The sequence below is a fragment of the Tyto alba genome, unplaced genomic scaffold, assembly GCF_018691265.1.
Source record: "Tyto alba isolate M040663 unplaced genomic scaffold, T.alba_DEE_v4.0 Super-Scaffold_16, whole genome shotgun sequence".
Classification (NCBI taxonomy): Eukaryota; Metazoa; Chordata; class Aves; order Strigiformes; family Tytonidae; genus Tyto; species Tyto alba.
This window is the reverse complement of record NW_024881278.1, coordinates 33,128,026-33,143,686: the sequence shown is the minus strand read 5'-3', so window position 1 is coordinate 33,143,686 and position 15,661 is coordinate 33,128,026. Positions and strand designations below refer to the sequence as shown.

Here is a 15,661-nt window from a genome sequence, read left to right as displayed (position 1 = left end):
AAACAAGAGCTGTACTGACTGCCCCCCAATGCTTCCAGAGCACTGAAACTGTACAGAGCCATGTACACCATAGTGCAACAATGACAAAGTTTCTTTATAAGCTTACTCTTTAATGATTAGTACCTTAGCATTATTTTTCATGAAAAGCACCTTTGCTTTCTTATCCAAACACAAGACAGCTAAAATAGGACAGGCAAACGTTTCAACCTGTCTTACTAGAAACACTCAGAACTGGAGAACCCCTTTTACCCATGTACTCCTTATCTGGGCACTCCTGTTACTTAAAAAGAAAAGCAGCTGAGGAACTTGAAGAGCAACAGTCACTCTCCACGATCCTCCAGGATCATCTCAGACTTAGGACTGAATCAGGCTGCATAGGACGCCCCGAGACTGAAGGACACGCTCACGGCTACGAACTGTTTCAAGGCCTCAGACACAGAACTCTGCCACTTGCATCCACGTCCCAGGAACAGCAAACTCTTTTTATAAGGAGTTGAACAGACTGAGCTCTGTTTGTCAAATACTGCCTGTAGCTGTTTGCACATCTTCTCCCTGTTCCCGTACTACTTCCATTCCCAGCTCTTCATCACCGCTCACCAGCTAGTGAGCTACATCTCTCCTAACCTGCTAGCACATCTTCTCATGCGAACACATCCTCGGCAGCTGGACTGGCCTGAATGAGTTGAATTACTGAAGACGGACTGAAATAGGTTTGGAAAAGGCTGCACAAGCTGTTGAGCTAGCAAGATCAGCAAGTGCAGCTGTAATGAGAAGCAGAAGAAAACTATTTAACTAGGACTAAAGAGGTAGTTAAAAAATAAAATAATTCTATCTAGCCAAAGCATCCCATACACTAAACTTGCTGTGAAAAACCTGCAGCCTACAAAAGTACCCCTGAAACATCACCCAAAGCCTGTTTTCCACTTGCATCCCTCACAAAACTCCCAACGAGTCTCTGCTGCCTCTCAGCTGCCATTACACACAAGAAGCGACAGCCAAAAGCAGTATACATTCCTAACGTGCAGGATACCTGGGAAAGGACTCAAAACACAGTGGCAATTTCAAAAGCCTCGGACAAGGAAGTGCCTAGGACACTTGTGAACATTCAACTGTTGCACTCATCAGTAACTTAACCTTTTGAAGACATCTGAAAAAGCCAGAAACTTAGGTTATCATAGGATGAAACGCACCAGATCCTTTTTGTAGTTCTGATGAACCTGGTTGTTCCACCTGGAAAGGTTTATCTTCAACCATTCCACTGTCTCCTTCCTTCTCCGATGCTTGGAGATCAGCAATTTCTTCAGAGGAAGAATGAGCTGGTTTAGCAGCTATAAAGATGACATCATCTTCAAAATCGCCAGGTGATTTTGCATCATGATAATCCAAAGTTGTTTGGTCTGACTTCACAGAGAAGCTGCTGTTTTCTTTGCTGACATCCATTTTCTCCAAACCATCTCCAGGTGTGCTTTCTGAAGACTCTTCCATTTCAGCACCATCCTCCTCAGGATTGCTCAGAGTAAACAGAGTTACCTTATCTCTACTTTCAGACCAAGCATCCTCCACCACTCCATGATGATGTTCCGACAAAGCTCCAAATAGTGCTTTATCATCTTCTGTTACCTGTTTTGTTTTTTTTTTTTTTCATTAAAAAAAAAAGTTCACAATTAATAACATAAATATGCTTTTTGTAAAAGCAAGTAAAAAAACCCAAATATATACCAATATTTGTAAGTTTTACAAGTATCACCTTTTAGCAAGGTGCTACAAAAATCAATGCTTGTTCTAGCACTACCTTAGCTTTTAAAGCTGAGCATAAAAAGTAATCACTGTTCTGACTGCTTTTTGAGTTTCCACCACCTTGGAGACTATTAAGATGAAGACGGTCTTGCAAGTATTTCCTTCTACTGTCATCTCAAGGCTGGTCATCAGGTTCACTACTGTGTCTACAAGAACAGGAAGCTTTACATACCTAAAATCCTCACTCAGGGTTTCTCCATTTTTGTGCTTGCCTTTACAACTTGCACGCACTAATAAAAACTTTTAGTGCTCCCTATGCCCGCAGCATGAAACTAGTAAATTCATCTGGCCACACGCCACTGTTAGTAGGACTTCACATAGGAAAGAGAGGCTCTTGTTACGCTTGAGGAGCCTTTTAGAACAGGCAGTAAGAGGTGTTAACAAACCCAGATCCTGACAATTTGTTAGTATGTGTGTGGAGAGCTCATACATGGAGATACGAGCCACACGCCCCTGGTCTTGGCACGGTCCTTCCGCAACCTGACGAGCTGGGTCAGGGAATCCAGATGACTGGACAAAAGGCCGAGTAGAAGGGGGCAACTTGTAGATGGACCAACTTCATCTGACAATAATATGAATGCTACCCCTGGTGCAAGGCAAGACGCAAACCCCAGAACTTTGGGGCTAGAGAACAGTCCAGCTCTCTTCATCCGGAGTCTTATTTTTACCGTAACTTAAGCAAACTCAGCCTTGCAAAAAGAGAGACAGAAAGTAAATGCAGCTCATGACTTCTGCTGCTTTCAGATGCACAAAGCTTAACAAGCCCAAACAACTGGCTCAATCTGTATTCCCTTCCTTCCTGCCATACCACCACTTGAAAAGGCATAGCGGGAAGCTGAACTAGCAATTTGGAACAAAACAACACTTGAGTGAAACCGCCAAGGTCACCGATGGCAGGAACATATTCGAAATGCACGACGGGTGATGTTTCAGAAGGTCTAACATCACCTTTTTTGACCAAATTCAAGTCTGCCGCTCCGGTTCGCAAGTCCAGGTCTCAACATAAGGAGTTCTGGCAAACTGCCCAAAATTCTAAATCAAACCGCAGTCTATAAAGCCTTTAACTAAAACCCACTAACTACAACCCAGCTTACCCCAACAGTCCACTTTGTATTTGAGGTCTCTTCCCTGAAAGATATTCTAGGTTCCTTTGCTCGTAGAGGAGGAGTAACTGATCGTCCTGGAGATGCAGAGGGAGTTGCTAAAGGTGTGGTGCGAAGGCTGGATCTGAGAATAGACTGAGGAGTAAAGCCAGGAAAACCAGAAGCAGATGTAGCCAAAAATTTAGCTCTCTAGGAAAAGAAATAAAAATATTTAATATAAAACCAAGCTAAATCTTAAAGACAGAAGACTTCACTTCTCAAAAGCATTAGTTTCCATTACAAAATGAGGCTGTACCAGCAGGGAGGACAAAGTTTAGCCTCTGCACTGCTCTTTCTCCAAAGACCCCCATACTTTTAATGGTTCTTTTGCCTTTATTTTCTCCAATGCCAACATAAAATGTTGTTTTTCAAATTAATTTTCTGAATTGTTCTCTCCCATCACAGTAATTTTTGCTATTTCTACTCTGCTCTCTCAAAGGCGTCCCACTTCCAGTGTTACCCCAGCTACTGCAACTGAACACACTGCCATGCAAAATGGCAATCAGCAAAGCAACAGCGAGAGCTTATTTCTTCACTAATGAATCCATCCACACACTACACCAAATTAAGTGGTGCTGCTGTAAAAATACCTGCACGTCTTCACCTAGCAGCATTCAGGTCCTCTTACATCGGCTCAAAAAAAAAACCATTTTACAGTATTGAAAGGGTTTGAAAGGGGGATAAGGAAACTAGTTTAATGAGAGGGACAATATTCAGTGAGAAGAAAAAGGCTGTCATTCAGAGAGATCACAACTACTTTGTTCAGGCAGGCAAAGGCAAAAAGACCCGCAGCAGGAAGACAGGTCAAATGTTATTATTTCTTTAAATGAGAAGAGTTTGAAGGCAGTGAATGGACATACAGTTTAACACAAACAATTAATCAGTAAAATTACTGCAAAAAGCCATCACTGAATTGGACCGAGTCTGACATCACTTAGCTGCCATTCACTTCACTGGATTAAGAAACTGAAGCACACACGTTCTTGCTGGTGGCAATGCAAGTCAAACCGTACGGAGCTATCGAGCACTTGCATAATGAGATGGTTAAGCTACAAACTGCATCTTTAAGGATCTAAACATATTGAAAAGTCCAATTTTAACTTATTTTCTTGGGCGCAATAAAATCAAGGGTAATTCGTGAAGTTATGAGACAACGTGCCTCAGTGCAATTAACTTAGAAGTAAATTTTTGTTCTTCAAGATTGTTCCCAACATCCCGCTTCCAAACGGACTGTACGTACAACAACCCCACGTGCACTGAAAATACGTCACAGTTTGAATCCAGCAGTGTCTGTGTAAAACATTTCGGCGGTTTCATTTTAAACAAAGTTGACGGGCTTTTGGTTTGGTTGGTTTTTACTGTTTTCTCCAAATACAAACCTTAACCACAAGAGGAGTCTGTAGTAAATTCAGCTCTAGCACTCCCGAAGAATTCTTTTGTAAGGTGGAACCGTGCGTATTTGATTTCAACGGGCTGGATGCCATGAATGAAGCAGAAGCTCCGCACGGTGACTGCCAGCTACCACCCTGTGCTGCAGAACATGAAGGGACAGGACGAACCACCAAATCCAGCAATCTGTTAAGATACCCAATTTAAAATGTGAACATGAATAAATAAATAAACGAAGAAAAATCATGCTGCGTGCAAGAAATCTTGAGATGAAACAGAACAAACACGTTCAGTGAACGAGAAAGAGGTGAGCCCTCCCTGTTGGGGTGATGTATCAGGCCCATGCACAAGTTAACGGCATTTTCTTTTTTCTTTATTATTTCTTTACATGGCATACTTCATTTCCTAAATCACTGCCTCCGAGGCAAGAGTAATCCCATTTTAAGTTGCCCAAGGGATGTAATTCTCATGTCAGAGGGAAATTCACCTGCATTTCAATGCTGGGACCACTTCAAATTCTCCACTGCGTTGTGTCCCGACACGCACACACATGCATACACGTAGATAGATGAGAAGCAACACCTTTTGGAAATATTCATTCTGTAGATCTACTATACCTGGAAGATTTTTGTGAAAATCTTGTAACTGGTGTGCCAACAAATGCACTGCACAACTCTGCCTCAGGGAGAGGAGGAGGCACGGCTGGTGGCTCTGTAACTCTAGGGCTAGAACGAAAAGGAAAACGTAACTGACTTTCATCCCCCTGAAGTCCAAACATACCGCAATTCAGGTTTATTTGACCATAGCACCTGAAGGAAAAATCATCTGACAACCACCAGCCTCTTTTCCGCTCGTTATAATTCTGCCTGACCTTAGGCAGGAAAAGCAGAAACGGAGCAGAAACTGGGCAGGAAGCGGTGAAAGATCCCTGTTTGGCCACACAATGAAGCCTCTGCAAAACAGTACACCGAGAGCTTGATGGCCATCATAGTCCTAGTTTCAGCTATCTTAAATTCTTGAAAACACATTGACCATAATGTCAGTATAGGTCTTGGCATAAATAAGATTATCATAGCAGAAAAACTCTCTCTCCAAATACTACTTAGGAGGAACCGATTACAAAAAAAGCCCATCAAAGCTTTATTCAGGTACACCTTCCTTCCAGAATACTAACGTAATTCGAACAGATTTTTCTCTATTTCACTCCACACATGTAGCTCAAAAGTACACTTTGTTAAAAGGCCGCTTACCTATTGTATTGTGAGAAACTGGTTTTCCGCTCATTTTCTGCCCATACTTCTCCGATTTTGGACAACACATTACTGATGAAAGTTGCTCTGGTATGCACGTTTCCTGCATTAGCTTGTTTTGTTACTGTTGATAATGGCTTTGGCCTTGTGACTGTAAAGCAAGAGGGAAACATATCAGCCCTGTGTAATCAAAGTGAGGGTTACCTGTCCGTTGTATTCCCCTCGCTAAAAATTACCTTCTCTTAAGGCCAATGAAGGCAAATGATACGGCCTGGCTCTCTCTGCAGCCAGCTTCCTTTGAACTCTAGGAAGGATCTTGCCGTATTGGTCTAATATGGAATTTCTGGCAACTGCTCTCTCTCTGAAGCGAGGATCGGGATCGTTCTGGCGAATGAAAAGCGCAAAGCAAACAGTTAACTTAATACAGCAAGTGCGCTGTGCAGAACTAGCTGTGCTGTGTTTAGTGAGTGGATAAATCTCCTCTACCGACACAGTAAAAATACACCCACTGCACAGAACAGCAGCAAGTTCTACCCATCAGCACACGCCCGTTTCACCTGGTAATTTTAGCGAAGTAGAAGGCAGACTAGAACAGTAACAGAGCCTACGACTTTCAGTTAAAACAATTCTGGCAATCTGCAGAACCTTATTCCAATACACTTGTGACCACCTGTGAGTTTCCAACGACTTACAGAACAGCCGGCTTGCCCTGGCTTTTTCCTGAAGCTCCAGTGTCCGAGGGGAACAAATACACAGGGCAACTGCAAATTACATTGGACAAAATGCTGTGAATATCAAAACGAGTAAGAAAAAGCTACCTACACACACCTGGCTGGACGAAAGTTTTCAAACGCAGGACCTAAAATTTCCAAGACCACCTTATAAGTGATTCCCTGGAAAACTGTGGTTCCGGAAAACAGCAAATGCATCACAGATTCACAGCAGAAGGCCACATAGCACAGAATTTAATCTGGCTATTTTGAGAAAGAGGTTGGATAAGAACTTCTGCCGTAAAAGTGGGAAAGTGAAATTTGTGGAATTGTAGAGCTCACACTGTAACTTGAAACAAAATTAAAAAAAAAATAAGATAACAAGACACCAATGCAAATTTCCCTGTGGATTGGCACACCCAGGCTGCTCTCAGCTAGAAAATAAAGTTCTGTGCAAGATATGAGAGATGATGTACAACACACTCTTCGTTCCACAGAGAGGAGTGACACCAACAGCTTTCTGTAATCTATACCACCTACGGATCAGAATAACTGAATGGGAAAAGTGGCTGATAAAAAAAGATATCTATTTAATCCTCAGATGCAAACAAACTATTTCAAGCGGAATCAACAATGATCTGTACCCTTTAATTTTTAACTTCACAGAGCAGCTTTGGTGTAGTGAAGTATTTTGTTCGGTTGTATATTAGGCTCAGCTGCAACTTAAGGTGCAGAAGCTTATTCCTAGTATTCCAAAGAACAGTATAAAAAACAAAGCAGGATTTTCGCTGAGTACTATTAAAAGCAGTTAGTAACACCTCCCAGAAACCTGCACGCTTGTCACAACTTTTACACTCACCATAAGATTAGCCTTCATTGACTGATTCAGCTGTAGTGCTGGGATATAGTTGGCGCGTTGCAGGTGGTGGACTAAAAGAAATTCAGCATTCTGAACACCAGCATTGGTCTGTAAAAACTTCTCCAGACACTCCTATGAGAAAGAACACATTTCACAACATCATCCGTGGTTCTGCCTCTTCTCTTTTCAAAGAGAAGATTTTTTTTTTTCTTGTCCACACTTACTTGTTCAGTGGCTGTGAAAGGCAGTTTCAGTAAGTCCTCCATTAGCCCCATCTCCTGGCAGGTTTCAAACATGTGTTTTAACAGCTCTTCTATGTTTAACTTAGCGGTGTGCTGATGCAACAGATCCCAAGCCTCCACCATGCACCTGTAATTTTTTTGAGATGCAGAGGGATTATTAACAGGATAACCAAAAAGATGCCCCGAAATTATCATGTTTAAAGGAAATTTAGGGGACCGTGATTTGTATTATTCACTCTCCACCTTTCTCAATATTTGAATGGCAAAACGATGGGATATATTTCTTTACCTATTGGACAACAACACAGTGAGGAAAAGCTGCACTTCGCTACTGCCTGACACTGATGGCTTCATCATCTGCATGTATCGGAGGGCTCGCCTCTGCTCTCCTTGGCACATGAGGGACTGAATAATTCTCGTATGTTGCCATGACACAGTTTTGATTGCAGCTGGATGAAAGAGCAGGGCCAGTGAATTCTGCAGAAGTCAGAGATGCGGTGTATTAAGATTTGTACATGCATGCCCGCGAGAAAACTATTCAAAAGCTTCCTAGGTGAGGGTGAATGTGTGCTAAATAAACTTAGACGACTGACTAATGAAATACCTGAGAATAAAAGTTCTGAAGTATTTGCAGGAACAACATTCAGTTAGCCAGGCAGAACAAAGTGAGTCTTTTAAAAGGAGTAATTCCCACTTTTCCAGGTTAACCACATCTCTCTCTACAAACATCACTTTTCATAAGTACACTACTAACTAATGAGTCATTCTCCCAGACAAATGGTTTATATTAACATCGTGACAGGCCAAGAACAACCTTCAGCATCAGAAAGAACGTGAATTAGGTTGAAAAGTCACTGTTGCAGTCTTCTGTCTCAAATGTTGCTGCTATGTTCTTCGTTTTAATACTGAAAGTACCTAGAACACTGGTTTTGAGGAAGAACTCAACTGCTCTGCTGAAAACAAAGGGATGGCTTTGAAAATTCAAAGGTCAAGCATTATTAAAGTTGATTTCTTCTTTCTTTTAATCCATTTCCTGGCAAAGTAATTAAAGCAAAATTTCAAACCCTAATTTATTGCTGACAATGTAGCAGCAGTATTCCAAACAAGCTTCTAATGCGTTAGCACCTGTCCTTCGCTAAGCACCAAGTTTTCAGAATCATTTTAGAGATTACAGCTTGGAACTGTAATGTGTGTCTCACTAAACTGGAACATGCTTACCTCGTAATCATTGTGATCTAGAAGCCAAAAACCCTGAATAAGCTTAACGAGTCCCCAGGGGATAGCAAAGGCAGTCGGGAAGGAGTCGATTGAAGTTTCCGTTTTATTAGGAAAGGAATGCATGATATCTAGCAGCAAGTAAATGGTCTGATATCAAGTATCTAATTAAGGTTAATACGTTTGTAAGACCACAAGTTTATCACCTTACATTTAGAAAAACAGAATGAAGTAAGAATATGAAAGAGGTAGGAATCAGAAAATACTGAGGTGTTAGTCTTGCCATTTTGAGCTCTTCTAACCTGAAGATAGTCAGGTCCTAACCTCACAAATGCATTCTGCACAAATAGCCAGAAGGAAATACACTTTGATTTTGGCAAGGCATTCAAAAACGTTAACTTTAGATATTTAAACACTTCAGTTAGAAACTCAGGCTCCCTCTTTAATTGGTGGAGCTACCAGCTGGACATTCAAAACATTTGAACATCCCATGCTTAATTACTAAAGCAAACACATCGTACGGTTGGGTTTTTTCCCTCACTTCCAGAGCATACTAAACAATGTGAATTATGGTGTCTTTACGATACCAATTAGCTCTGAATGACTAAAACAGGATTCAAAGCTGTATATGGATCACTCATTGTTAGGGTAATTTTCTCGTTCCGAGATCCATTTCTAGGGACATATTCTAGTAAGACAGCTCTGGGGTAAAACAGTTTTTAAACCCCTTGCTCTCTAGGCTCCCCTCTCAGGTTAGGCAACAAACAACAAAAGCAATTCTGTATACTTCAGCAGCTTAAAAATTAAGTTTCTACCCAATAACTTTTCTCTTCTCTCCATTTATTATTCTGTGTGCCTGCACTTCTAACAGAACAAAAGCAAGTACTGTTCACTGTGGTGGAAAGTCACTGATTTCAGCAAAAATCAGGTACTGGCAAACCACTCTTAGAAATCCTTTTGCTATGAAGCAGCTTGTTTCAGTGCATCATTCTAGTACACAGCCATTTGCCACCAGATATGGGTGCTTTAAAAAATTAAAAATAGTGCTTAGGTTTTGAGAAGAACTAAAGGGGCTTTTTATCTTTACCGTTTCTCAATAAACCTTTTTTTCTCAGAAAAGATGTGGCAACAAAACATACAAAAAAATCATTAAAAAGACACAGTACAAAGAAACAAAACAATGCTTCTGTCTACAACTTAATTCTAAACTAAATGTTCTCCCTTGCATTGTGTCTGAAGCATAAATTATGTTATTAAACATGTAGGTGACAAACATTTGAGAACATCTATGTGCATATACTGAAGGTGTAATAAAAATAACTAAAAAGGATACAATTGCATGTTTGTAGCTTTCTTCAACGCTTTCTAGCAAATAGAGATCCAGTAGTGCCTGCAATTAAAAATTAAAAAGTTTATTCCAAACTCCTGTCTTTCATAAATCACTGGCTTTTGGGGGGGTGGGGGTGGTGTTGCTGCTGTTGCTGTTCCAGTGAACGTAACACTCACGTGTAAACTAGCAGGTGGGTATTTCCCAGTTCCTCCTTCATCTCTCCTCCACAACTTCTCAACTTGGTCTCCTAACTGGGAAACCATTCCATCGATCATCAAGCAGTCAGAATCCCATTTCCCTCTGGAACAGAAGGTAGCAAGGATTGGGACAAAGTAAAACCCTAATGCCAGCCTCTCGGTGTAACAGATTTCCTACAGTCAGCCCCCCTCCCTCCCCCCAAAACACTCCCATGAGTCAGAGAAACATACAACATACATACAACCAAACATACAAAGGCGTGAAATGCATGTGAAAGAAATTTCTGAGTCAGATGAAAGAGGTTTGTTAGATCCTACTGAATTCTTAAAGGACTTCAAAACAGAAATCCTGAAAGCTCTCTGGAGGGAAAACTTGAAATGACCTTTCAATTTTTCCTTTCTTCTTGTATTGTTTACACTTCCTTTCTACCACAAGCAAAGTTCTGCAAGTGCCAGAAACAATCACACTCATACTGCCTCGCAGAGGAAACATAACAGCATCTAAACACCAGGACTGTTCTTTATCACAAATCTAATGCCTCGAATTGGAGTGTCCCAGTACACAGCTGTGAGACAACACAGCTGCAGTTTCACATTTTGTTCTCAGCATCTCAATTTTGCTACTGAAAAAGAGTTATTTTCAGAAAGCTGAGCATACAGGTAAATTTTAGTATCATCTTAAGCAGCGTTTATGTTTCTATACCCACACCACTGAACTGGCAGGTGGCCGAACCTTTCAAAATTACATTCTTCAAAAGGCCATCGCAGTCATCCGCTGATTGCGACGCTGCCACCGAGTTTGCAGTGGAAGAGTTCTAGAGTTCTCCTGCAAGGCTTACCTTGATAGACGCTCAAGTTTCTGTCGATGGCCAGTATAGTAGCTCTGAATCAGAGGATAGTTGTAGAAAGGTCTAGACAAATGCCTATCATCCCCTATGGGCAACAAGGGAAAAGCAAGTTAAAGAAGCGACTTCACGTTTTATCACTGGATTTTTTGACTGAGGAGACAGAAAATCGTACAAGCTAAGCATCAAGAAGCACAAGCAAGCCTCCAACTTTGAAAGAAGCCTGTTTCTGCCTTTGCTAAACGTGATATAAGACACAAGACTCCGTTCCTTCTTGTCTCAAGTGCCATTTCAGGTTGAGGGAGCCTTCAGAACATGTACTGTAAGCTGAAGTTCACTATAAAAAACAACAGCTCTGACAGGGAATGGTTCTTCAAACATGTCGTGTGAACATCTGTAAAACACTTAAGGCTGACAATAGAATTTACGCTCCATCCAAATAAAGCAGCATTTCCAAGGTGCATTTTTGACTTGAGCAATAAGAAGTTCAAAATATGCAGGTAACGCTTTTACTGTAAAAACAAGTGTTTCAGTATTTCTTGTTTAATAGTAATGTATTTAAAACCCCAAGTATTTCAAGCTGTGGGCAGAAGCAACTCCCTGAAGTCAGAGGCTTATTGCTCTAACATACACTATGGATGTGAAAAAACAGGGAAACCTCTGTTTCACCAACAGGACTTCAGCACGTGCTGTCGCCAAACCAACACAACTTGTTACTGACCAAGCATCTGCAAAAACATGGCTATGCACGCATCTACAGGAATCCCTCAGGGGACAGCCTCCTTGTTACAAACGTACGACGGTTTATGCTTACCTAAACCCTCAGGAAGGAGACTCGATCGGCAGAACCAGATGACCACTTGCGCATACAGAGAAAGGAGGCTGGTTACCACGTGCTTATTTGTCAAGTCTCTAAAACCTGAAAAAAGACATGATTTTTGTTATGCAGTTCCTGTCATTTTGACAAAACTCCCTGCATCATCATCCTAAATAGAAAGTCCAAGAATATCCTGGTAGAAAGCTTTGTCTTTCCACTTTCATTCTGTATCACTTTCTTATTTGAAGGAAAATCCCACAATCACCACCAAAACAAAAAGCAACTCCTACAAAGAGACAGATTCACTAAAGCTTAAAATAACATAAAGCCTAAGCCATTAAGTACACTCATGAACAAGACCTTGGTTTTTCACGTAGCAGAGATTTTTACCATAGCAAAGGGATACTTTTTTCCCCTCAACAGGCCTAGAACAAGTGATAACATCACAAGCTACAGAAACTCAAGTAGCTTACAAGTTACTCATTTATGCTTCCTCGATGTTTTTTAGAAATGTGCAGTACAGTATTGGCATGCAATTACAAATAGCTAGCTAAGAATCAAAAAGAATCTTTTTCAGCATTACCACATTCAGCTGTTGTAACGTCAACCCAGCTGCTTACACAGCTTCTTGCCGAGTGTCGCCTCCCCTACCAACCTGCCCGAACTCCGCAACAAACCACTTCCCTGAACTCAACACGTGTTAAGTGGTAGTCCCAACTTTGCAGGTTTAAGCCCTTTCTCCCAGCTAAGTTCAACCATCTGCCAAGCATCAATACCCACAAAAGCTCCTGTTTCCACACTTTCCAAGCATAACTCCAAATCTGAACAAAACATGCCAAAGATTTAATCATGCTATTACAAACCTTTTTCAGTGAGCTCTTGTGCTTCTGATAGAAAACAGTTTAAGACAGTGCTAAGGTTGCTCAAAAGCAACTGGCAGTGCTGCAGGGACTGTAATGTCTGTGGGTCAATGAAGTTGCAAGAGCCATCAAACAGTGGAACACCTTTTCAAGAATAAATATTAGACCGTTAGCCTACAGAGCAATTTTGCAGTTTCAAAGTACACTTAAAGAACCACATGCAATACCATACATCAGCAGATTATTGAACAAGCTCAAGTGGAAAGAATGACTTTATGTTTGCAGAATGACTACACTAGTACTCACATATTTGGTCAAATTCATCTTTTGTGTAGATCACTTTGTTCCATGTCCACTCGAGAACAAACCTTAAACTAGCAGCAGAACTTGGCTGCTCTGTAAAACAAAGAAAAAAAAAAAAAAAAAAAAAGGAAAATAAATGAATCAACAATTTCAAACTAAAAAAATATTCTAACATAAAAGCATCAGTAGCAGTATTACCTTCAGATGTCCAATGTTTAATGCAGCCAGTCAGAAGTTCCAGCGAACCTGTCTGGACAGCAGCTGACAATACCGCTTCCAACTGCTCCTCCTAAACATAACAGACAAAATAAAATAAGAATCTTACATGCTTTCAGGATCTGAACCATCAACACTAAATATTTGTTTCTAACTGTATACTCATTCAGACATCACAAAGTCAACTAGCACACATGCAACTCATTTCACGTTCTTTTTCTTAATTCCAGCCACAGGCTGGACTCCTTGTTGGTCTGAGGAACACACTAAACTTTTCCTCTGGCGTTTCAACTTACTGAAGGCGAATTTTCATCTTTATTTACATGCCTCTGCATCACAGTCTCACTCTACGGAGTTCCAAATAGCTACTGTCAGCGACATCCCCTGCGAATACCCGTTGTGCATTTTGTGCATCTAGGTTTGCCGTGGGGAATGCATGAAGGGGACAGAACAAACACAGCTACGCAACAGAAACAGGGAAGCCGAAGCCAAGCAGCTTTCTAGACTACGAAGACAAGAAGCAGTTCTGACACCCAAAACTGTACGCTGTAATTTTCTAAAATGGCCAAAAAGAAGTGAAACGTTTCAATTCTAATAGGTTTAGGTTTTAGGCTGTTCAAATACTGTAGTAGAATGCAGTGGTAGTCTGTGAGAAGGATAATGCACAGGTATGCACAGACACGCAATATTAAGTAGCAGCTTATTTCACCTCATCTTCTGATACTTCTTCCAGGTGAAATGATCCTCCATAAAATTTTACTTTTTCCTTTCTGTTTGTTTGTTTCTTCATGTTTTGGGGGTTTTTTTTGTTTGTTTTTGTTTTGTTTTGTTTTTTTCTTTTTTTTTTTTTTTTTAAACCCACTCAAAACTATCTTTCCCTTCTAGGTAAAATCATTACCTGCAAAGCAACTGAGGTGCAGCTGACAACAGTAACTGTTTACCACAGCCCACTTCCCTGGAAGCTAGTGACCATGTATGGTGCAGCAACCTGATGTCTGCAATAGCTCATACCCCAGCGAGACACCCCTGTCAGCTACTGCACTGAACCCAATGCTCTGAGAAACCGACGGGGGCGACGGAGGGTCTGAGGGAAAGACGAGCAGCACGGACTGCACGCTCCCTTGTGCGTACCAGCGGCACAGAATTTACTGATGGGCCTCTAAAGACAAAGCTATTAGGGCTGTTCCCCGTCAAACTCCGTAGTTTGGACCTAAGAGTATTATTGCTCCTGCTGACTAAAGCCAACACCTGCATCTCAGTGCAACTTGCAAATACCAGGAACATCAGGTTATCGTGTCTTGTAGCCTCTACAGCCCTGTCAGGCAAGATGGATGTATTTCCCCCTCGATTCCCTCATAGGCACTCACCTGACTCAAACTAGATGGCTGGACATCAATTAGCCTTGGAGACAGCAAGCCAGCTACAAGACACCTCTTGTAGCTATCATGAATGGCTTCACGTATTGAAGGTCCAGATTTCTTCAAAAAATTCAAGGTCTGAAACATCAATCAAAAGCTACAGATTCAGACAGCAGTATTATTCCATCACTAAGGTTCTGGCTAACCACTAAGAGAAATAATATAATTGTTCACTTAAACGGCCAGAAAGCTCACAGCAGTAATATGCTTTAGGTTAGCAATCCGAGCAAGCATTACTACATAGAGGCTTAAGGACGGCAGCCAAACTAACAGATATAGTTTCTAAAAAAAATCCTGCAAAAACAAAATATTGGCCCTTGCAATTCTCAAGTATTTTCTCGCTTCTCTCTCAAAGCACAGGCCTTTCTTTTTCCCTGAACACTGACACAAAATACTTTCTATATAAGCTAAAACACACACACAACTTCAAATCACACTTTGCATGAGCCTTTCTATGCTTCTTTGTGCAGAAGCTGATTTATGTTGGAAATATGTAGTGAGCTGAAACTTAATTCAAAATTATTTGCTACAAGCTGTGCCCTGCCTTGGAAGTTAGAATTTGGCCAAGGCTGGGAGAAAGAAAATTAATTTCTTCTCCAATAGTTACACGAATTTTTCACTTTCTCCATTCTGTCCTCCTTTTTAAAGCAGACCCGGGATCAAAACCCTAACTCAAGACTACACAGGCTCGACTGATGGGTAAGAAAGAAGAAACGGCTTTCTTCTCAGGAACACTATTGTTCTTGCTCTTAGAGCAACGTTTTATTCCCTTCTAGACATTCAGTCTCGGATCATGCTTCAACAGGAGAGAGTGGTCATTTTACAGTTCCAAGAGTAGACTGAAAACATTCTCATTTGCATAAAACTGGCAGGATACAACTGCAATTATGCGTGTGGACGGGCAGGACGAGCATAAAACGGTCTCTGACACTGAAAGCAGTGCAGGAGAAAACTTGGAAAAGGTCCATCTCTTTACATTCTCAATAAAGATTCGGTAAATGATCACCTCCTTCTGGAAGCCGGTGCAAGTCATATGGACAACTCCGGAGTTCAGCAAGCATGTACCATCTG

The 15,661-nt window shown here is 41.2% G+C and overlaps 1 protein-coding gene across 4 annotated transcripts in view; it reads right to left on the bottom strand.

The window, feature by feature from the left end:
* The window catches only part of LOC104356809 (protein ELYS), a 50,223-nt gene that overhangs the window by 12,224 nt on the left and 22,338 nt on the right, over window positions 1–15,661 (bottom strand). For all 4 annotated transcript variants that reach the window (XM_042789550.1, XM_042789551.1, XM_042789549.1 and 1 more), the window contains 19 exons: window positions 15,597–15,658; window positions 14,540–14,668; window positions 13,155–13,245; window positions 12,960–13,049; window positions 12,657–12,797; window positions 11,791–11,895; window positions 10,971–11,064; window positions 10,111–10,234; window positions 9,938–9,994; window positions 8,608–8,754; window positions 7,679–7,866; window positions 7,372–7,516; window positions 7,148–7,279; window positions 5,815–5,962; window positions 5,579–5,729; window positions 4,946–5,053; window positions 4,319–4,514; window positions 2,892–3,089; window positions 1,191–1,620 (listed from right to left, as the gene is read on the bottom strand). In XM_042789550.1, coding sequence (XP_042645484.1) covers window positions 1,191–1,620; window positions 2,892–3,089; window positions 4,319–4,514; window positions 4,946–5,053; window positions 5,579–5,729; window positions 5,815–5,962; window positions 7,148–7,279; window positions 7,372–7,516; window positions 7,679–7,866; window positions 8,608–8,754; window positions 9,938–9,994; window positions 10,111–10,234; window positions 10,971–11,064; window positions 11,791–11,895; window positions 12,657–12,797; window positions 12,960–13,049; window positions 13,155–13,245; window positions 14,540–14,668; window positions 15,597–15,658 — 2,736 coding nt within the window. The remainder of the gene's footprint in view (window positions 1–1,190; window positions 1,621–2,891; window positions 3,090–4,318; window positions 4,515–4,945; window positions 5,054–5,578; window positions 5,730–5,814; window positions 5,963–7,147; window positions 7,280–7,371; window positions 7,517–7,678; window positions 7,867–8,607; window positions 8,755–9,937; window positions 9,995–10,110; window positions 10,235–10,970; window positions 11,065–11,790; window positions 11,896–12,656; window positions 12,798–12,959; window positions 13,050–13,154; window positions 13,246–14,539; window positions 14,669–15,596; window positions 15,659–15,661) is intronic.